This window comes from Cucumis melo, chromosome 10 (genome assembly GCF_025177605.1).
Source record: "Cucumis melo cultivar AY chromosome 10, USDA_Cmelo_AY_1.0, whole genome shotgun sequence".
Lineage (NCBI taxonomy): Eukaryota > Viridiplantae > Streptophyta > Magnoliopsida > Cucurbitales > Cucurbitaceae > Cucumis > Cucumis melo.
Genome location: NC_066866.1, coordinates 10,070,848 through 10,093,966, shown reverse-complemented (window position 1 = coordinate 10,093,966; position 23,119 = coordinate 10,070,848). Strand labels below are relative to the sequence as shown.

Below are 23,119 nucleotides of genomic sequence, written 5' to 3'. Positions count from 1 at the left end.
CCCTGTATTGTTTTTATTGAATAGTATTTATTCTAAAAAAATATCTTTTAAGTGTCAATGCTTATCTCAATTTGTTAGTTTATAGTTCGTAATTAAATTAGATTCTCAAATGAAAAAGGAAAAAACCCTCAAATTTTGTAGCATTGTTAATGAAAAATATTTGAACCCACGCCACTAAAATGAAAAATACAAAATTTTCCAAAAAGTTACTATCTACTTATTATCAATTAAAAGTAAATTAACTTCATAAATATTATTTCAAACTACAATTTTCTTGGTTTGTTTCCTATCTTTTCAAAAACCAAACCGAAAAGTTGAAATGTAGCCTTTAGAAACATTTTTCTTTTCAAATCAAGCTTAGAATTTAAATAGGGTGTAATTAGAAAAAATATAGTAACAATAATAAAACACTTTTAATTAAAAACCTAACATAATAATACAATTATCAAATGAATGCAACCTAAATAAAATATTTAAAAAAAAAACTATTAGAAAAATGATTAGGAGGAATTTAAAAGAAAAAAACGAAAACCACCGGCCAGAGCTTATTGTGAAACCTCATTTAACACATTGCTAACACCTCCTTCTCACCTTTTCACACTGACCCTTCATAAATGTAATAATTCAAATTCAAATTCAAATTCAAATTCAAATTCAACCCAAACCCAACTTTTAAATTTTATGATTAAAATTAAAAAAATTTAACATATTTAACTAAAATTGAACTAAAGTATAAAGCCTTCACATTTTCTGAAAGTAAATGAAAAATGTTAATAGGTGGTATTGGAACATCTAACTTACTTCTATTTATTTAGACCATGGTATGATATGATAATTATACAACTTTCTTTTATTATTATTTTTTTTTTTATGGTTTATGTTTGGAATTTTTTGCCACAATTTTCACATTTAAATAAATAAAAAATACTTGAAATATTATAACTTTTAGTTAAATTTGTTCTTTTGTGTTAGTTTTTATAACTTCACATAACTTTTAGAAACAACAAAAAGAGAATTTTTAAAGGTTAAATAGTTATCCAATATGTGTTCGGAGAATATGACACGTTAGTTTCAAATAGTCTATGTCTATGGGTTAAAAATTAGTGTAGAGTTTAGTCATTAGATGAAGAGTATCTCAAGTGGTTTTTTTTTTTTTAAATCTCTTTTGGTTGTTTTTGTTTAGGTTTAATTTTTTTGTTTGATTCTTCAATTGTGACTTTTATATATATTTTCAAATTTTTAACACTTTGGATTTGTTTTGATTGAGTAAATCATTGGTTTGTTTAAGATATTAGTATGTCTATGTTATTCACTGTGTTATGTTTTCCCAATTTGAAATAAAATAATATACGTGTAACATTATTTAGCTTAAAATATTATTTTGATTCATCTTATACCACTTCTCTACTTTCTTTTGTTTGTTTTTAATCTATATATTTTCTATACTTAAATTTAGTTTTTAATACTGTTTATTGTTGATCTTTTTCGATTTATTTTATCATTTACTACTCACATTTTTACTAATAATTTTGAAAACATGTTCATATTTTGTAAGGCACAGCAATTATATCATTAGTTTTCTATCCATTTCAATAAGGATTAATTTTAAGAGAATAAATTTAAGTTTAATTGAAAGTACCTAAATTTGTTACAAACTAAAATTAAAGTTCATATGGACTAGATTTGGTTTTTATTTCGTAACAACAATAATAAGTAAATGGTTTATAATCATGAACCTAAGAAAACAAATTAAAGTTGGTAATTATTTTAAATGACAAAACTACTTAAAATATTTATAAATATAGTAAAATATCAGTGATATACAATGATCCATCGATAACAAAGGCAGAGCTAATGTAAGAAATCAAATGTCAAACCATTCAATGGAATAAGTAAGGAGATACATCACTTCATTATAGATATAAAATTAACACTCATCTTAAGTCAACACCAATTAGAGATACGAAATTGACCTTCGAAATATTTGTAAATATATTTGTTGCACTTGTAAACACATTTTTAAATACTTCAAAAGTTAATCCAAGCATGCATTCAAATCTTTAAAGTGTGTTGGATTGAGTACCACTTCAATATAAAAGATTCCACCTATGTAGGTAGATGTAGAAACTTAAACACCGTTACGAAAATTACGCAACAACAAAGATTCATTGATGAATCTAAGAAAGTTGTCATAATAGTAAGTACCAAATTGTCTTTTTCAAATTTTTTTTTTAAAAAAAAAACAAACAAAATTGCACATTAATATACTAATCTTAGGATTCATTAAATTAATCAACCCTAAACCTATTATTAATGAGGAGATTGGAGGAGTGGTCGGAGAAAGGGATTTTTCCTTTGAGCCGAAAAAAAAAAAACAGATCTTTAAAGAAAAAGCAGGACGGTCAGTCAATCAATTACCAAGACGTGTTCAATGAAAAAGATCATAATCATAATCCCAAATTCAACCTTGACCTACAAATCACAAAAACATGCGAAATTTTTTTGGAATTTTAAATTCCCACTTTCTATGTCTTCGATTCGACCACGTCACCTTCCTTCTCCCTTCGATACGATCTTCTCCAATTTCACTTAATTTTGGTGTTTATTTCAAGTTTTATTAGTGGGTATGGCGAATTATGGAATCTGAACCCTACCCATTTGATTGGAATGTCCAACAAGCGTCTAAAAGTCGCTGAGTAGACTCTGTAGACGAAGGAGGAACAGTCGTTGTTATGAATGGTGGATTATAAGTAGACAGAAAAGTAGAAAGGGGGGGGGGGGGCCAAGTTAGAGGACAATCAACAAGAAACACAAGTTGGGTTTTTATGGTTGTAAGTGAATGAAGAGATTTCTGGCTGTGTTATCTCATATCTGTTTCTGATTTCCCTTTTTATTTTAGGGTTTTGTTAATTACCCATCTTTCCTTTTTCTTTATCTTAAGCTGTTGAGGCTTAAAAACTTGAGGCTACTTGTTTTTTCTCATCTGGGTCTCTAATGGCGAGGTGGGTCTTATCTGAATGTGGTGTTAAACCACTCCCTAGGATCTATCCTCAGCCATCTAGGAATGGGTTTGCTTCTAAAACTTTTATGGTTTCTGAGATTAGGCAGCCATTGTTGACCTCTAAAGCTCATGTTCTTCGCTCTTCTTTGGGCATTTCCACTAAAGGGAAGAGTTGGGCATTGAATGTGAGTACTCCTGTGGTAGTTGCTTCTGTTGATGAGGATAATGAGAGGGAGAGAGTTGATGAGGTTAATGGGGTTGAGGATGAGGGTGGTTTCGACCCCGCTGCTCCTCCGCCGTTTCGGTTGGCTGATATTCGTGCTGCCATTCCAAAGCATTGTTGGGTTAAGGATCCTTGGAGATCAATGAGCTATGTTGTGAGGGATGTGGTTGTGGTGTTTGGCTTGGCTGCTGTTGCTGCTTACTTCAACAATTGGGTTGTTTGGCCTCTTTACTGGTTTGCTCAAGGAACAATGTTTTGGGCTCTTTTTGTTCTTGGTCATGACTGGTAATTTCCTCTCTTTTGAAACCATTGAATAGCTTTACCTGCCTTTTTGTCTTGGAATTCCCTTGCCTGATTTGATAGTGTGTTTTCTTAATGGTTAGTCTGATTTTGTTTTTGAATGTGCAGTGGCCATGGTAGTTTCTCTAATGACCCAAATTTGAATAGTGTTGTTGGCCATATCCTTCATTCCTCAATCCTAGTTCCATATCATGGATGGTTAGTTCTTGATTATCTTTCTGAATCCTGTTTGGTCAAATTATTCTTTTTTGTAGCTTTAACTTTCTATGACAACATAAACTATAGTCTCATATCATGTTGTTATTGAACGCAGGAGAATTAGCCACAGAACACATCACCAGAACCACGGTCATGTCGAAAACGATGAATCGTGGCATCCTGTAAGTTCCTTGTGCTTCTTTCCCTTAAAACAAAGAAATGATTATCTTGTTGAGTCTTATTCAATAGCAATATGTTCATAACTGCTTGCAGTTGTCTGAGAAAGTTTATAGGAGTTTGGATAAAGCAACAAGAACACTAAGGTTCACTCTACCGTTCCCCATGCTTGCATATCCTGTCTACTTGGTTAGTGCACTCCGTTTCTTCGTCATTCTTCTTTCTGAACTTCAATGTTATGCCAATTCTTTGATGGATTCTAATGAAACATGTTGGTGATATTGCAGTGGAGTAGAAGCCCTGGAAAGAAGGGCTCTCATTTCGACCCTAACAGTGATTTGTTTGTACCGAGTGAGCGGAATGATATCATTACATCCACTGCTTGTTGGACTGCAATGCTTGCTCTGCTTGGATGTCTATCTGTAGTGATGGGTCCCCTCCAAATCCTCAAACTCTACGGTATTCCTTACCTGGTGAGTTTGGTTTTGATCATGAATTCACGATGAGTACTTCCTGTTTTAAGTTCAACTACTACACTCGATTGACTTCTTTTTTTCAAAGTGCACTGCTCTAAATGTTTTCCTTATGTAGATGTTTGTCATGTGGCTGGACGCCGTCACTTACTTGCATCATCATGGTCATGATGATAAACTTCCTTGGTATCGTGGAGAGGTATACCGATCAAATCTTTTTGAGTTTTGGTGTGGAATTTCCAAGAACATCACACCATAAAATGATGTGTTTCACACCATTTTATTAACTTCTCTGCCTCTGCATTTGATGATCAAACAGGAATGGAGTTACCTAAGAGGAGGATTAACGACCCTCGATCGCGATTACGGATGGATCAACAACATCCATCATGACATTGGAACTCACGTCATTCACCATCTCTTCCCTCAGATCCCACACTATCACTTAATAGAAGCAGTGAGTATTCTTTCTCAGTCCTGCATCTGAAATTCAAACTTAATTTTGTTCTATATATTCGGAATCCTCATCCTAACAAGTGCAATCTTCTCGTGTTAGACCGAGGCAACGAAGCCAGTATTCGGGAAGTATTATAGGGAACCAGAGAAATCATGGCCTCTCCCATTTCACTTATTGGGAGTTCTTGTAAAAAGCCTAAGAAAGGATCACTTCGTGAGCGATTCTGGAGACATCGTATATTATCAGACGGACCCTGACCTATCTTGATCAAAACAACATGGTTAAGTTCTATTCATTATCTTTCAACTATTACACATCAAAATTCTTTGCAAATAGCTCGTGAGCCACTCGAGTTTAAAATATGATCAGCTGCCAAAGAAGCTGTTCATGATGATATCATTCATGCTTATAGGGTCTTAGAGTTGCATATTATTATAAACCACATGAAAGAAAAATTTGGCATTGTTTTTGCTTGAAGTATGTTTAATAAACTACTAGTGAACCACAATGCCATTAATTTATATTGGAGGAGTTGGTTTTTTTTGTAATCGTTCTAAATTTTTTGTTTCATCTTAATTTCTTGTCCCACAATAGACTGTTAAAAGGGATTGGCAATTTCTTAATCACTGAAATGGGGCGAACTGTCATGTGGTAATTTTTAAAATACCCAATAAATGCTACCATTTCATGAGCTAAAAAAGTAGCAGAAAATCAAATAAATGGGAAGTTCAAATTTTGGCAATTGTTTTCAGTATAGTACATCGTAAATTAAGAACCAGTCTACCATGTGTGGTTCCGCCACTGACTACCATGTGTGGTTTGGATCCTTCATTGTATTAAAAAAGGATTTAATTTTGTTGATAACTTTCCACTTCTTAAACTTATAAAACGCTTTATTTCTATTAGCATATTTTGAATTATTCATTTTAATCCACGTAGGAGAATAAAAACCTTTTAATACAAATTTAAGCACATGATCACTTTTTAAAAGTACAAAGATGAAAATATTATTTAAACCATTCATATTTAAACGAGTTACTATATTTGCTTTAACCTAATATCATATTTTGAAACAATCAAAATTCTTTTTAGAATATCACATCATAAATTCAGAACAAGGAATTTAGATACAACTAAAAAAAACAGCGTTTATATACATTAAAGACTTGAACTATGTTTAGATCGATGAAATCCCCAAACTTCGATGTCACAATAATATTTGATCCTAAAACAAAAGGGAATACATCTTATTAGCCACCAAATGAAATAAACAAAACAAAACAGAGTTGGCCTGTGGTTTACAAAATGATTGTTATAAGACTTACTTAACAGTTACAAACGAATCAAAATCAGTATTTTCTCTAGGATTAGTTAAGAAAATTGGATACTTTATGGATACACAATTTTCTTGATCAATATTTCACTGAATGAACAGCCTTCAAAAAAGACTTGATTCGAATGAGATCCTTTTGAATCCCATCTGAGCCACAGATTCCACTGCTAACATCAACCCCTTGAGGCTTGAGAATAGATAAGGCTTCAGATACGTTTTCTGGATTGATGCCTCCAGCCAAGAGCCAGCCTTGTTTGCTGCTAATTATTGGTACCTCAAACTGGGCCCAATTGAATCCCTTCCCACTGTATTCAGCAGAAAAATAATTTAAATCAGCTCATATCACATGCAGGAAGAAAATTATAACGACTGGCTACTAGTACTTTGTCAAAATCAATACGTTTTTTCTCTTCAATTTATTTAAAGGGTTTGGTTTGGATTTCTAGCTAATAAACACAAACACGTAAAATTAAATGATGTCAGCAGCAGATGTGATTGGTTTGTGTAGATAACAGTCTCAACCCTGTTTGTTAACGTCTTGCTGTCATTCATAGCTTGATTTGTTTTACTTTCAAATTTTATAATTTAGCTTTTGAACCTTGCATAAAATTTGTTAATAGTTTTTGTTTCTTTTTTATTTATTTATTTTATTTTTTGGAATGTTTTGTTGTTTATCTTACACGCCACCACCAAGCAAGCTTGTGTAGAAAATTTAGCCACAAGAACTAAAATGAATTTTCGTGGAATTTATAGGGACTAACCCAAACATTTAATGTCTAATGACAAACAAAAGTTTAGGCCAATTAAATCATAACTAAACTAGATAGCTACAATGAGCTTAGCTTGGGGTAATTGAGCTGCCTTCGTTCCTAGAGATTGGGGATTCAATCCCCACCTTTGCAATTGTTGCACTAAAATTAACTCAATTAGCTAAGGTATATGTAAGTGATCAAAATGTCAAAAGTCTAAATCTCCAAACCAACTTGTTATTTAACTCAAAAGAAGAAAAAATAACCTAAATAAAATAACATTTGACACTAGTTCAAAGGCATTATAGATAATCAATCAAAACCAGCACATTGAGAGGGAATAGTGATGTACCTGCCACCTTTGGCACTATCAATAAGAACCCAATCGACTAAAGAACAGTCCTCGGTTGAGATCTCATTTAGAAGACTTCCATCTTCATTTGCATTCAGAACATAAATAATTCTATAGTCCTTGACAAGAACTGGCAATGCTGCCCGTGAACCGTCTCCATGAAGCTGTGAGAATCCAAACCATTTAAAGTAAGAAAGTTATTTTTGTGCACAAGGCAATGAAGCCAGCAAAAAGATGTACCTGCACAAGTTCAAGGTCACATGCATCAGCAGCTCGTGAGATTGTTTCGACATCATCATCAACAAACACTCCAACAGGCTGTGCACCATTTTGTCTAGCAACTCTGGATATCTCCTTAGCAACTGAGAGTGAAACAGAACGTTTTGAGTTTGGCCAAATAATCATCCCAATGAAATCAGCACCAGATTCTGCTGCCAAAGCAGCATCTCTCGCTGATGCAATACCACACATCTTAACAAGAACCTTGTCCTTTCTATGATGTTCAGGGCTTGAATATACGTTCTCTAGCTCAGAAATGCTACAAGTAATCCTTTTCTTTTGGCAGGGCCAGTTTCTCCCAATATATGAACTTTCTCTATTCAATCCTACAAAGAAAGAAAGCTGGCTGAATCTTCAACATTCATAAAAGCAATGTTGAAAAAAGGCAGAACAGTGAATTACTGATATAGATAAATGGAGCATAATACCATAAAACTGGTGCCTTCCACGCACATTTACAACTTTTGGCCAAAAGCAGCTTCCATTAGTTAAGCCTGGCAACGATAAATGAGATTATGATATCAGGGTTTTACACTATTAAGGAAAGGCAAATTGTTCATAGTTAAAAAAATGGGGGGAAATCCCATGACCAAAGAATCAAATGGTCCACATTTGAAAAGCAATGAACATAACTCAAACAAAAAGAAAGAAAACACCTCCATAGCATGCTTTTGTTTATCTGGAAAAATAATTAATTGACATGCATTTGAGTTTTATACTCCATTTGATAGTGATGAATTAAACAGGAACCCGCATAAGACCGCTATGGGGGATACTAAAGCGGCGGAGAGGCAGTAAGAAGACAATGCAAATCATTTAGGAAATTCGTCGAACAGTTGGTGGGCATTGCAGGGAAATGAAGGGGGAAATCTCAAACAGTCTCGAACAAAATAGTACAATCATACCTGAAATCATTTTTCTGCCCCCTTTCCTTCAGACTCTTATTTCTGATAGCAAATTGTTTCAGATGAAGTTGAATTGCTAAGGAGGAACAAATTTTTTTTTTTTCTTCCAAAATTCTGGGCTTGTTTTTCCGATTACACAATCATCAATGGGCTAAACTGAAAACAAGATTTGTAATTGAATTTTGAAGAACCCATGCTAGAATTAGTGAAATGGATTGTTGATGAGTTGAAAAGTTTACCTGATTTTTAAGGCAAAACCATTTTGCAGGAAGCAGCTATTCTCTTAACGTTGGTCGGCTGACGCCTCATTTCAAATCGTTCACAACTATATATTTTTAAGGCAATTTTATTTATTACCGAATTTTTTTGGCACCAATTTTCTTTTTAGTGAAAGTTTCGATTTGTTTAATTTAGATATCTCATTTTTCTTAACTGGAAGTTTAGGGGTAGGATGGATCTTTTCAGGGAAAATCGTAAAAAAAAATGACGTGGCACCGAGCTACATCATCAAGTCATATCTAAACGGATAAGTTTGACTTTATATTTAGAGCAATGTCATTTAAACCTTGATAATATGATGCGATTAGATTTCATACATTTGTAGAGCCAATCGAAAAACATAAATCACTTATTATCAAATTTAAAATATTGCTGATCATAAAAAATATCTAAAAAGCATGTTTACGTATATTTATGAAAAATGTAAAAGAAAAGTATTTATATTAGTAAATTAATATTTTATTTTTAAAAAAATTAATTAAAATATTTAATATTTATATTATATTTACATTTGCGACTTTTTATTTTTGTTTTTTATATTTTGTAGATTTTTTTTTATGATATAATGAAAATGTCAATTTATTTTGTTTGTCAACTACCACTTCTAAATTGAAAGATCTCATGTCAATTATCGACTAACTAAACTCATTTTGACAAATGGTTGGTTCGGGAAAAGCAGCTTCACGCTCTCTAGCCGGCCCTCCTCACCCTATCCCTTGAGTCTGACTGAGGCCTGGAAGTGACTGTGCTCCCTACCCTAGAAGGCGTCCGGACTCATGAAATTCCACACTCAAAGGTGAGGTCTCGCCTTTCTCTAGTCCGAAAGGGATCATTTTTTTTGTAAGTATTTTTGTTTACTTTGAAAGTGTTGAACTCTTATACCATCTCTTGATATTAACTTTAACAAAGTAAAAAGTATGAAGTGATGTGTATCACATTTTCACTATAAGCTTTTAATGAGTTCTACCATCTCAGCTTTAAACTTGACAAATGTTGCATTTTTTATACTTTAATAAACTTTTATTTTAAAATTTTGTCAATAAAAATATTTGCATGGGCTAAAGGATATAATAATCATTTGTATGTAATCCACAAAATATTCAATCAAGAAAATTGTGAAACTCAATTAATCATAAAAATTAAGAGAGGAGTTTAGGCTGTGACCCAATTTGACTTACTCGACCTTAGCTTCGGATAAGAATAAGTTCGAAATCGACCCTCTTTATTTGATTAATGAAGCATACTATTGTCTATTTGAACATTGAGAAGAAAATAGTTTGGGTCAAAAGTCCAAACCAAACTCCTAAGCCTCGAACTAAGGAGCCTTTAAGTTTGATGAATGCTAATTACATTCTCTGACTGGGTTGGCACAAGAATTAACCAAATACAACTCAAAAAACCTTAATATTGACGCTCTGCATCAAAATTTCACCAAATTAAAATACAACATTGTGACGTTAAGAGATATAAGTCAATTTTAATACTCAAGCTCTCTATTTGTTACACAGTTAGTTACACTTTCTAATTTAAGTAAGAGACATATGATAAGCAACAATTTGGTGTGCAAATCTTTCCATTTTACTACTCACATTCTTCTCCAAAATCACAAAATTATCATCACTATCACATAGTGAAATACATTTTCTCCCATCACCATGTTTAAACAAAACAAATCTACAATCTAAAGTTTCATTCAAAAAGTGTAAAATATATACGTTGCAATCTATCAATTATATCATAGAATATGATTGTGTTTGAATTTTGAAAGTAAGTATAGTTTATGTCTACATCACCACAAACGATATAAAATGTGGTTGAATTTCAAGGGTAAATATCTATGTATAGAATATGCTTATAAAAGCACAAAGTGTTCAATTAGTTAATTATTTTTTTAAAAGAACTTTTAGCATGTGAAAAAAGTACTTTGAAGAAGTTCACTACAACTCTATATTAAAAAAAAGAAAAAGAAAAAGAAAAAGAAAAAGTAAACATATTTGATATCTAATAAGTAATATTATTGAAAAAACATCCTCCCAAATGAAAAAAGAAAAAGAGAAATGAGCCAAAAGAGTTTTCCCAATTTTGAACATCATGACAAACACTTTTGTTTTGTTCCATTACTTTATTTTCTTTTTTCTTTTCACAAAGTAATTATGAACAATACTTTTTGAGTATTAAAAATGGCAAATTGAGGAAAATCACTCCAAATTGTCTTTATCTAGAGCTTTAATCATTTTATTTATAATTAAAATTGAATAACTCTCAACATAGACCAAAGAAAAATTGTAAACCCATATCTCATGTGAAATACATAATAACAAAATTGATATAATATTTGAAATCATTATTAAAAGCAATATGAATAGAATCAAACATCAGAACTGCCATTTAATATATTATTCAAACATGACAATTTCATTCAAATAGATTGAATCAATGTAAGTTTTCATGAACAATTCCCATAGACAAATGATTGGCAAGAAGTTTAGTATTTATTTAATTAATAGCAAACAAAGAAGGTTGAAATTCAAAGAAGATGTTGACTTGGATTGCTAGAAAAAATGAAATTTAAATAACTCATTCATCCGATCCAAATTCATTCGTAATATAAAATTATCCGTGACCTAACGAACTAAAAAGCCTTTGAATAAGAGTATATGAATTATTATCATATTAATATCATGTTTAGGAGTGATTTTCAAAATCATCATCTTGAAAATGTTTTTAATCATTTAAAAAGATAAATAAATAAGATAATCATTCATAAAACAGTTAAAATCACGCTTTGATTATAATAAAATACCATTGAGGTTTAAAACTAATAATAGTTTAAATATAATTTTGATTCCTATGGTCTGATTTGGATAACGATTTTATTTTTAAAATTTATGTTTGTTTTCTCATCAATTTCATACTATAGTTTTTCATATTTCTTGAAGATACTTGAACTCTTAGTCAAATTCGTGCATAACAAAACAAAGAAACTTACAGGTAGAAAAATTGGTTAGAAGTTTGCTTTCAAAAGAAAAAAATAAAAGAACAAAGAGTAACTATTTTGTTTTAGAAAATTAAGCCTATAAAGCATTACTTTAATCTTCAACTTTCTTCGTTTGTTATCTACATTCTACCCATGGTTTTAAAAAACGAAACCAAATTTTGAAAACTAAAAAAATAGCTTTCAAAAAGTTGTTTTTGCTTTTGAATTTGGTTATGAATTCAATCATTGTATTTAAAAAAATATGCTAATTATTGTAAAATAGAGAAAAAACAGCCTTAATTTTAAAAACGAAATGATTATCAGACAAGATAGAACAATCAAATTGGGCCAAGTTTTTAGTTTTTGTTTGTTCTATAATGTATGTAGTTTTTTTTAAAACAAATGTGTGCTATTCAACCTCTAACTTTTAGGGACAGAAGCCTTGCCAATACCACTAAGTTAAACTCACATTGGTTAGTTAATGTAGTCTTAAAATTTATGTTTGTTCATGTGCTTTTTATGTCCATTTCTGGTCAGGTTTACGACCAATTTGTAATCAAATTTGGTGTATTTGTAATGGAATTCTATTGATAGATAAATTGTAATGGGTCAAAATCACAAACATTATTGGATTGTTTTTTTTTTATCACATTCACTTAGAATTACGATTCGTCACATTTAGTTATGGTCAAACAGTAACAATAATGGTAACAACGACAGTAAATGCAACATATGATCATAATTCTCATACTATAATAGTAGAATATCAATAATGATAACAAAATCGACTAATGAGTTCCACATAATTTTTAAACACTCGCTAGAACGATCACCTTTCACTCATCAATCAACTTTCATTTTTTTATAACATATTTGATAGTGAGCCCCATATATTAGTATGCGTATAGAACGCAACTAACAACAACCGTAATTAAATGGTACTCACTTTTTATATTATCATTGATTTATTACAATTTATTTTTAAAATAAACATGACATTACTTCATACACTACTTAAAGAACTATTCTTTTCATATGCTTTTTTTTTTAAGGATCTTTTTAACTCTCTTCTTATAATTCTTTTTATCTCAAACTTTCTTTGGATTATTATGTAGGACATTACACTCTATCAATTTTTGGAATTATCATGGTGACTTCATTTTTTTTTTTTTTTTATTTTGAAAGGCATAACTTGATATTAAAAGTTAAAATGTTCCATTCTACATTAAATTCGTGTTAGAATTATGTAAACAATGACTAAAACAGTAACCTTCTAAAGACTATGAAGAATGAAATATGCTTTCAACAACTAAAATAAATATTTTAAAATTACAAAGACCAAAAAGATAAAACTAAAAAAAAAAATACACATTCTATATTTATAATTATTTGTTTTTAAAATTTATACTTAATTTCTTAGGATATTTTCATTTACTTATTTCACCTTTATTAAATAAACACTTGAACTCAAATTCAAATTCTAAAAAAAGAACAAATTTTAGAAAGTTTTTGCAAAACTTGGTTGCTTTTAAAAGCATGAGTAGGGGCTTGATAACAAATATGGAAACTTATAGGTGAGAATGGTTTCTGTGTGCTTAATTTTTCAAGAAATAGAAGACAAAAAGTTATTAACTACTAGAAAAACGAAAAGCATTGGGAAACAACTTTTAATTACTAATTGGATTAATTTAAAATATTCTCGACACAATTTCCAGTTATATCTATAAAATAAAATTTTCAATTTTGTATCTAGATTTTGAATACTCCCAAAATTAAAATCCATGATAACTTTTTCCATTACAACAAGATAATACAAATGTTTAAAAATTTGAAAGCAGATGTGACATCATTTACAATATCATTCACATCAATTAAACTAATATGTAAAAATTGATTATATTAGTAGTTTTAATAGTGATCCTGAATATCTACGTAGTTGTAATTTGTAATGTTGAGATGTTTTGAATTCATTGCTTGGTACTTGAATGACTATGTAGACTTTGTATTTGACATATTTAACCATTTGTAGTTTATTTACGATTATGACTATAATATTATCTCCAATAAAATTATCAATCGTCTTTCCCGTAGTTACATCAAATGCACTGTAATTGAACTACATAAGTTTGTATGTCGATTCTCTACTATTTTACATTTTATGTATGTACATTTGTCAATTTTGTAATATGTATACAATACAATACCAACATATAACAATTTTTAAACATATATTGTCAACAACAAACATAGTGGCATTTGCAATGAGAAGGAAAATGAGGTGCTAAAAAGTACCTTAAATGCTCATCCTCACAAATCTGTCAATCATTTAGTCGGTTTCCGCATTTTAATGAAGTTAACTAACTGATTGATTCGTAAATAAACAAAACTAACACTAAGTTTCAAACCGATTTCGATCAATCAGTTTGATTTTTGGGTCTACGAGCTCTCTCTTAACTATCACATTACTTTTTATATCTTACTTCGGATCAAAAAGTGTTTTTTTTTTCTTTACCAAGTTCATAGTTTAAGTTAGAAAAATAAAGAATGAAACTTTGGAGGGTCAAGAAGAGAGTAGTTAATTATTGAGAGGGTCTGAAGATGTGAGAGCTGTGGAACCCTTTGGTCAGAAAGTTAGATAAAAGGAGGAAACATGAAAGAAAAATCTCAAAACTTTTCCTTTTCTCAATCTCTTTGCTACACATCAAAAAAGATTTAGGATTAGAAAAAATGGGATGGGCGGCTATGGAAAGAATAAATGAGGTTATAAAAGTCAATATGCAATGGCCCCACCACCCAATTCCACAACCTCAATTCTGTCCCAATCCTCAAACAATTAAATATTAATTTCTTTTTTTCTTTTAATACTAACAACTAATGCTTTTTAGTTCGCTGTCTCTCTTCTGTTTCTGTCTGTGCCTTCCTGGCTCTGCCTGCACTCCATTATCACCATTTTCCCTTTTATTTGGACTTTTCTTTTCTTTAAACTACACTTTCAACCACAAAACTACCCATTTCAATTTTGTTCACTTATATGGTAATCAATAAATCATGTTATAAAACCATAACCTGATTATAATTGATTCTTTGGTTTATATTGTTTCCTACCATTGTCTTCTTACTTTACTTTTGGAGTCGATCAGCTCAACTCCTAAATCATATTGCATTTGTAGTAAACTCCACGTTCCACTACAATTATAGAACATTTGTTGTTCATTTTTAAAATTGACGTTTCGCTATAAACACGGTTTAAGTTTGTCACTTCAAACAAAACAAAACAAACCAAACCTCAAAAGTTCTGGATCAAACAAGCCATTCTAGATACTACTACTTTTGGCTGACCTTAGACATAAGAAACCAAAATCGCTTGGAAATCGACCTACAAAAATTTTGTTAAAGCTAAGAATATGTTTACTCATTCAGTTGGATGATCCCATTCCTCGCAAGTAGTCGAATGAATATAAAGAGAAGTATTCCAAAAGAACATATTTTAAACCATCATGAGATCATCTAGTGATAAAAAGAGAAACAGTCTCGATAAATAAGAAATCATAGATTTAAACGCTGCCTAGGATTTAATTTTCTATTAGTTTTTTTGACATCCAAATTTGTAGAGTTAGATGGATTGTCTTGATTAACACCTAAACTGGCCTGAACACTCACAAATATAAAAAAAAGTTCTAGTGCATAGCTTTTAAAACTCATGACAGCTTAGCAAGGTTAAAAGAGCAATGGAAGTATATGTTTCCCTTTTGCACGAGAAAATCCAAAGAAAATGCAGAGCTATTAGAAACATTATCTTTATTATTATTGTACTAGAGAATACATACTCATTTTATATCAGCCCCAAATTGGAGAAAAAAATTAACAAATATAATATAATACAATGAAAAGAATACAAAGATATCTTACTGATCTGATCATTAGACTGTTACTGCTCTGTCCGATGATCATCGATCGATCCCATAGCGAAACTTCAGGGCGATTTTTTGAACTAGAATTGACTCTAGAACAATTCTCTTTTTACTACTACCTTTAAACTTTAGTTTCTGTAATCAAATATTGAATGAAATGTAAAGAACTTAGATTTTGTTAGCATAATGAAGGGGATTTTTGGGAGTGCTGCTTATGCCACTATCTGCTCCTGCTCCGCATACAACTGCTGCTCCATCCAGGATGGGAGCATCTCATTGATTTCCCTTTTGAGGTTGTATGGACGCTTCTCGGCACCAAACAGTCCAAAGCTTTCGGAGGGAACATCTTTGACCAAAGAGTTAACCCAAGAGACATCAGGTTCCTCTACTGGTGGAGCGAACGTGGGAGTTCCTATGCCGTTGTTTCGGAAACCGAAGGAAGCAGATTTCTTGAGTTTGTTGAGATCGTTGCCATTCATTCCCCAGTCTAGTTTGCCATCAGGGGAGTTCCAATCTGAGAGATGGGAAGACATAGTAGCTGCAGAATTTGCAGCTCCGGTGAACCCAGGAAGACGGGACACTGCAGCTCGATCAATGAAACTCTGGCTTCGTTTTGAAAAGGCAGCAGACCTTGAGTTCATCACTGCAGCTGCCACTGCACTTGATGAGTCAAAGCCAAAAGAGGAGGGTTTCTTTACAGGTGAGGATGATAGGTTATTAGCTGGGTAACTTGCACGAAGTTGGTTCATGTTTTGGCGCATCTGCAGCCCAGTCGGGGATTGAACTTGAGCTGAGATCGGTGTTTTTAGTGAGGCGCCTTGCAACTGAGACAATAAGGAAGAATCTAATGATCCAAACATGTCATCCAGGTTCGATGGCTTCATCTCTGCACTCCTGCTTACATCTGCATTCCAGTAAGAAGGAGACGAGAGCCGGCTAATCTCGTCGATCAACTGTTGTTGATGTTGTAACTGGCTTGCGTTCTTTTCTAATCCGAGCAATTCCATCTCTAAATCCAAATCTCTTGCACTCAAGGTAGTCTTTAACCGACTACCAGGGAGCTGTAGAGCAGGAGGGGTAAGGTTAATCTTGTTCTGCCACAAGTTTCCATTTTTAGGGGAAGACACTGATGCTAAGGGAGACATGGGAGGTGTTGAGGTTGTTGGCAACGACAACGAGGACGAACCAAGAGCCAATGGGCTCATGGTAGACATATCTCCAGTGCTGCTCGAAAGAGATCGGGGTGAAGGCATGCCTGAGCCTGTTGATGCATATACTGGGCGCAACTCATCAGGTTTGTGAGCAAAGAAGCAGACTTTCCTTGTGCAGCCAGTCTCATCCTTACAGAGCCGGGTTCGGTATTGAGCAGGGTGGAGCCAAGACTCAAAAACACCATGTGCATACTCACAGGAATCTGCCTTTGGACAAGCCCCCTTGCGGAATTCAGGGCATGGAACGCAACTATATGGGTACTTCCTGGGGTCTCTACGCCTAGCGTTCTCACCGGGATGAACGAAAGGGCACTCGGTCCAATCGTGCGAATACGCCCTCGAACAAGGCTTCACTTTGAAAGTATACATCCTGAAATCATCGGTACCGTAGATCCCACTGTTGATGTCGGGCAGCGATACATCAACTGGATACTCTTTCTTGTCACTTCCTTCTTTTGAGAATTGGGAAGCTGTGATCTTCTGCTGGTCTTCTCCAAGGTAAAGGCTCAGATCAGCTTCCCCAGCCATACCATCTCCTCTCAACAACATCTCCATAGCTTTTCTTCCCGTATTCAACACCATCCTGCAAGCTGAAACAATCAAATCGACAGGTTTTCTCCCGTAGGCGTCGACGCAATCGACATCAGCAGATCCGTCGAGCAAGAGCTTGATGGTCTCAAGGGAAGAACAAGAGCCACCAGCAGTAGCACAGTGAAGGGCAGTGGTCAAATCTGAACCACAGGCCCTGTTGACATCAACCTTGCCTGTTTCAATTAAGTACTTGACAACCTTGGAGCTTCCAAACATGGCAGCAATCATCAACGGAGTTCTTTCTTCAAAGCCCATCTTCTTTGACCCAATTCCTCTTCCATACCAGCAGCTCGGCTCATCAACATCCAAATCCTTTTCTTCAACCTCTCTCTTGAACCCTTCTACATCATCAGAGGCTGAAAGTTCAAGCAAGATCGAATTTTCAGAAAATAAACCCCCATCGCTAAGCTTCAGAAACCTAGCTTCCATGGCGGAATTCGTGGAAGCAACTTTATTCTTAGAGCCACTGCACATATCCAGCTCCTGCAAGATTTCAACCCACAAAAATCAGAAACCAATACAACTCAAACGCTTGAAATATGTGTTTCTAAGCAAAAACCAATTCCTAAACGCAACCGATCTTTATTTTTAAAAAATTCATCCACCGACATGACTTTAAAAACAACTTCTAGAGACACCCAAATGAAGAACAAACATGAAAGACACACTCAACCCTCTCAAATCCACCAACAGAAACACAAAAACTAACACAACCGCAGATCGATTCAAGCAAAACCCATGTGAAAACCACAAAGAAAAAGCCAGAAAACAGGTAGATTCAACAAGAACCGAAAGATTGTTAATACCTGGAAGTAAATTGAAGGAAGAAACAGGTCGAATGATTGAAAATAGTGGAAGTGAGAAGAGAGAAATCGAGAAGGCCTTGATAGGAGGGTGAAATTGAGATGCTAAGAATGGAAGAAGGAAATGGGGGGGTTTTATGAGGAGGGAAGCAGAGGGTAAAAACTACAAGAGAAAGAAAGGGGGAAGAAGGTGCGACTTTTCTTCGTAGTGGCTTCACCAGTCAAAGTCAAAGCAGAGTGAAAGGCAAAGGAAGAGAAGAAAGGGCCCCACTTTTCGCAATCCAAATTCGACCCAAATCGCGGTTGCTTCTTCACAGCAAAGAAATCCAAATGAAACCCAAATGAAATTCAAAATGAAGATGAAATTTTGGAAAGCAAAAAATGATCTTTTTTTTCCCTTCTTCTTTTTGGGTGAGTGATGAATGAGATTCGTTGACGCGTCGAGAGTGTTGTGGATCAGTCATTTGGGTGGGTGACAGAATATATCCGACTCAGTCTTCCACTCATCTCATTTTGTCTTTTTGCTTTGTGTGAATTCAATTTTCATATAATTAGAAAATTATGCCTCATTGCAATATAATAATAACAAAGAAAACAACCCTCAAATATCAACCATACTCCAATTACACTCTCAAATTTATATCAGTCTGATCCTTGTATTAATAATAATTATAGAAACTGGATTTGAAACTAATAAAAATTGAATTTTTTTACGGTTTTATGAATTTTAAAGTTTAATTTTAATGTTTGTATAAGCATAAAGATATGGTTCCCACTACATACCACATATTTTTTGAGAATAATTTTTTTAATTTGTTCAAAAATTTAGGATATAATTGAAACTATTTATGTTAATTATTTTTTATCTATTTAAATTTATGTTATCGGGGTTGAATTGGGATAATTTAAACAATTTGTATTAATCTTGTTAGCGGAGAAGACGGGTGTTATACTGTTTGACCAGAGAAAGCAATTCCACTGTGTAGTGTTAAAAGATTAGGAGCCATTCTTTCTTATGGGGATTAGAGCACTAAAACAATCATGTTTCTTTAACATGTTTAAACTATTGTTTTTTTCCTCCTACCTAAAATTTGTTGATCGGATGGATATAAAAACGTGGAGCTAAATAATAATAAAATAAATATTCCAATGTGGTTTAAGTTTTATGTTTGACCACTAGGGGTAGTTTCAATATTAGGATCCATATTTTACAAATGTTTCAAAACTACAATATATATACACATAAATAGAAATGATTTCCTCTGCACTCGAGTCGATCTCCTTTAGCCACATGCAAGTCGTTCCCTTGCAAGCCGCGAGCTGATTTCCTCTGCACTCGATTTGATCCCCTTTAGCCGAGCTACCCAATAGTTTCATGCCCTCTTTTTACCTATTTTGGTATGTTTTTGTAAGTTTTAATGAGTTTTGGGCAATACTCATAAAATATTAATTTTAGACACTAAATAATTTAATTTTAGATTTAAGTTGGGATATTTTTTACATGAAGGTTTGGCTAAAGTAAATTGGAAGCTTTGTGCTAAAGTAAATTGGAAGTTTTGTGCTGTAGAATTTTCCTAGACCAAAGATAATTTGGATTCAACCTCAACTTTGGGTAAGTTGAATTAAATAGATTTTTGGGTTTTAAGCAACGGTTAAATTAACAAACTTAGTTATTTTCCCCCTTACTGCTTATGGCCTATTCTTAATTATTAGTCTTACGCAATTGTAAAATATGACATGTCATTTTAAAATGTTAATTATGTTTTTTTTAAATTATTAGTCTTACGCAATTATAAATGATTAAACTTCACCAAGTCTTTAGTCTTATTAATTAGTTCCATTTTCGGAGAGCTGAATTACATTTCACGATGTCTGGACTCTCTAACTTGCATCATAGTTAGTAAGAGAGAAGCCACTATGTTTAGGTCTTTTGGCAGCTTCCTGTATTTAAGAAGAATGGTGACGATGTTTGTTTCCATCTTTGCAAAAGTTGAAAAATGCTTTAATTTGATTTCGGGATATTTTCGTTGTTGAGACAGATTTCCGCGTGTTCAAAAGGCAATTGGATATTGTTGTTTTTGTTTCTGTCTTAGTCTATTTATTGGATCATTTTTCACAATCTTTCATCACCACACCAGGAATGCTTGCTTAATTTAGCATTTCGCTTCAGCTTTGAACTTTCAAAAAAGCCTGTTTGATTGACTATGTGAAGTTGATGAAGCCTGTTTTTGTGTGTCTTCCTTTATTTCTTGATGGAGGTATTCTGTGATTTCTCACTGTCAAGTGCTGTTAGTTTGAATTAATATTGAACTAGAGTAATTAGTCAATTATTATCATGAAATGTTTACCTGATAGGGTGTTGTTCACACGAGATTTTCAGAGAAATTCAATTCGTGGAGTTGAACTTGTGTTGATATTGTATTTATGTTAATTCGATGCGATATGGTTCGATCTCTAGAATTTGATCCTCTGATTCTATCTCGACTGGATGCTTACGCTTGATTTGAGGAAGCGAAGCACGTGATGTTCTTGGAGTTGGAGTCTTCGAAGAAAGCTTGGATCTTCAAAGGAGCTTCAAACTTTGAGGGTGTTCTTGGAGTTGAAGTCTTCGAAGAAAGCTTGGATCTTCAAAGGAGCTTCAAACTTTGAGGGTGTTCTTGAAGTTGGAGTCTTCGAAGAAAGCTTGGATCTTCAAAGGAGCTTCAATCTTTGAGGGTGTTCTTGAAGTTGGAGTCTTCGAATAAAGCTTGGATCTTCAATCTTTGAGGGTGTTCTTAAAGTTGGAGTCTTCGAAGAAAGCTTGGATCTTCAAAGGAGCTTTAATCTTTGAGGGTGTTCTTAAAGTTGGAGTCTTCGAAGAAAGTTTGTATCTTCGAAGAAGCTTCAATCTTCAAGGGTGGTCGACTTCAGAAGTTGAGGAGACTTCTATTTCTTGGGAGAATTCTCTCTAGACCTTCTGGAGTCAAAAATTTTCAACCCCCACAAATGAAGAGAACTCCTCTATTTATAGAGTTCCCTGGTGGGCTTTTATGGACTTGAGCCTGTTCTGATCCATGGACTATACCCATCGGCTCAATCACATGGATTTGAGTCATATTTTATTTTAGGCTAAATTAAGCTTATTTTTGGGCTCAATTGAATTTTAGCCTAACTAAATAATATTTAATTGAACCAAAATAATTAATTTGACCCAATTGTCATAATAAAGACACGTGACACCATTAGAATTGTCCAATTTGTCTTTAAATTTAATTTGAGACACATGCCAATTTTTAGTTAATCCCAAATATAATTATTTTAGTAAATGATGTGGCAATTTGTGATTGGTTCCAAAATTTCTTATTCAACAGGTGTATTTATTTGTTTTAAAGTAGCACCAAGAAGAAGTTAAGTTAATTGTAATAAGGTGGTTAAAATGGGAAATTGTGTTCAGACGTTTGGTTTTAGACATCTATGAAAGACGTACTAGTTATATCTTTCAGACCAATGTAGTTATTTTCTTTAATACACTTATTTTCAGTATTGGAAGCAACAAAAAAAAGTTAATGCTAGGAAGCTTCAACAACAAACTGATGTTTGCTGAGGTATGATGATATTCGCAGCTTATGTCTAATTGCTTTTAATTCATGACGAATGATGTTTTGTGTTACTTAACTGAGCATGCATGTATAGGTTAGCTAATTATGAAGGGAGGTGTTCAAATTCCTTTGACTAATCTCTTTCTCTTAACCTAAACTAGTTGGTTGTGTTATTTTTAGTTAAATCTCTTTCTGATAAGTATATATGAATGAAACAACACAATAATTTATTCGGTAAAAGAGGTCTATGTAAAGCCATCAAGAACGTTTGACAATGGTAAATAGTTCATAGCATCTATTGAAAATGAGTTTTGTTATGGTTGAAATTTATCTTTTTTGTTAGGTTGATAATTAGTGTGATATTTGTTTATAGTTCATGATCTATTTGAAAGTTTATGTTGATAGAAAGATTTATTTGTTTAGCGTTGTTCACATGCTTTATAAATGTAAGGAGTTATCAGTGCTTCTTGCTTGTTCAAAAACTCTTATTGTTGAGTTTCTTCTATTAGTTGTTAAGTAATTTCCTGGCATATATTCATCATTTCATTCAAAATATTTGGATTTTCTTTTTGTAGTATTGACTTAGTTTTGGACTTTTTCAATCATTTTTCAACTACGATCACTACAAGAAAAGAGTCCTATTATGACAGTTCATTCTATCCCAAATTGAAAGGAGTGAAGAAAAAAATGTCATAAAAGGTCAAAATGCATATTTTTGGCAGGAAAATGCGGAATTTTTCGGATTTGAAGAATTTATGACAGTTTTTAAGTGTCATAAATCTATGACAATTTTTAACTGTCATTAAATATAAATAATAAAATAATAAATATTTATTTTAAATCAAATGAAAGAAAAGAAAGAAAAGAGAAGAGTACCAAACCTCTTGCACAATTTTTTCTTATGCACAAAACATTTATCCCCAAATCCTTCTGCACTATTTTCTCTCGCCCAAAGAAGAATAGATACAACGTTTCATTCTTCTTCTTTATCTCTCTGCCTCTCTTGCCCTTTTCCTTCTTCTTCTTCCTTCTCCTCTCTTAGATTCATCAAACATTTCCAATCCCTTCTTCTCCCCAAGCCCTAGTTTCCCACTTTTTGTTTCTTCCAGACGCATCATCTCCATTTGTTGTCTTCAGTCGTCCTGTGCTTCTCCTCGCTCCCTTCTCCGTCTGGTACATTCTTCGTTCATTCCTATAGTACTCCTCTTTGTTGCTTCGTTCTTCGATTTGTTCTTTGCTCTCCGAATTCCTTTTTACTTAACCGCCATTAATCGCCTTCATTTAGTTTTTCTTGATGAATTCGAACGTGTTTGACGTGGGTC

The 23,119-nt window shown here is 33.0% G+C and overlaps 3 protein-coding genes across 5 annotated transcripts; 1 reads left to right on the top strand and 2 right to left on the bottom strand.

The window, feature by feature from the left end:
* The first annotated feature begins 2,521 nt into the window (after positions 1-2,521).
* Positions 2,522-5,377, top strand: LOC103502871 (omega-3 fatty acid desaturase, chloroplastic). Its single transcript, XM_008466990.3, has 8 exons — positions 2,522-3,509; positions 3,633-3,722; positions 3,838-3,904; positions 3,996-4,088; positions 4,187-4,372; positions 4,491-4,571; positions 4,692-4,829; positions 4,929-5,377. The coding sequence occupies exons 1-8, from the start codon at positions 2,995-2,997 to the stop codon at positions 5,094-5,096; spliced, it is 1,338 nt and encodes a 445-aa protein (XP_008465212.2). The 5' UTR covers positions 2,522-2,994; the 3' UTR covers positions 5,097-5,377.
* A 670-nt stretch (positions 5,378-6,047) lies between these two features.
* Positions 6,048-8,945, bottom strand: LOC103502870 (N-(5'-phosphoribosyl)anthranilate isomerase 1, chloroplastic). Of its 2 annotated transcripts, none has more exons than XM_008466986.3 (6): positions 8,687-8,945; positions 8,448-8,603; positions 7,971-8,036; positions 7,504-7,868; positions 7,264-7,427; positions 6,048-6,467 (listed from the first exon to the last, which is right to left on the bottom strand). In XM_008466986.3, exons 2-6 carry the CDS (start codon positions 8,455-8,457, stop codon positions 6,242-6,244), a joined length of 831 nt encoding a protein of 276 aa, XP_008465208.2. In that variant the 5' UTR covers positions 8,458-8,603; positions 8,687-8,945; the 3' UTR covers positions 6,048-6,241. The 2 variants fall into 2 exon arrangements, with proteins under 2 accessions (XP_008465208.2, XP_008465210.2); XM_008466988.3 differs by having other exon boundaries at positions 8,448-8,598; positions 8,687-8,862.
* A 6,539-nt stretch (positions 8,946-15,484) lies between these two features.
* Positions 15,485-18,471, bottom strand: LOC103502869 (zinc finger CCCH domain-containing protein 29-like). Of its 2 annotated transcripts, XM_008466984.3 has the most exons (2): positions 18,223-18,471; positions 15,485-17,899 (listed from the first exon to the last, which is right to left on the bottom strand). In XM_008466984.3, exon 2 carries the CDS (start codon positions 17,888-17,890, stop codon positions 15,827-15,829), a length of 2,064 nt encoding a protein of 687 aa, XP_008465206.2. In that variant the 5' UTR covers positions 17,891-17,899; positions 18,223-18,471; the 3' UTR covers positions 15,485-15,826.
* Between the last annotated feature and the right edge of the window lie 4,648 nt (positions 18,472-23,119).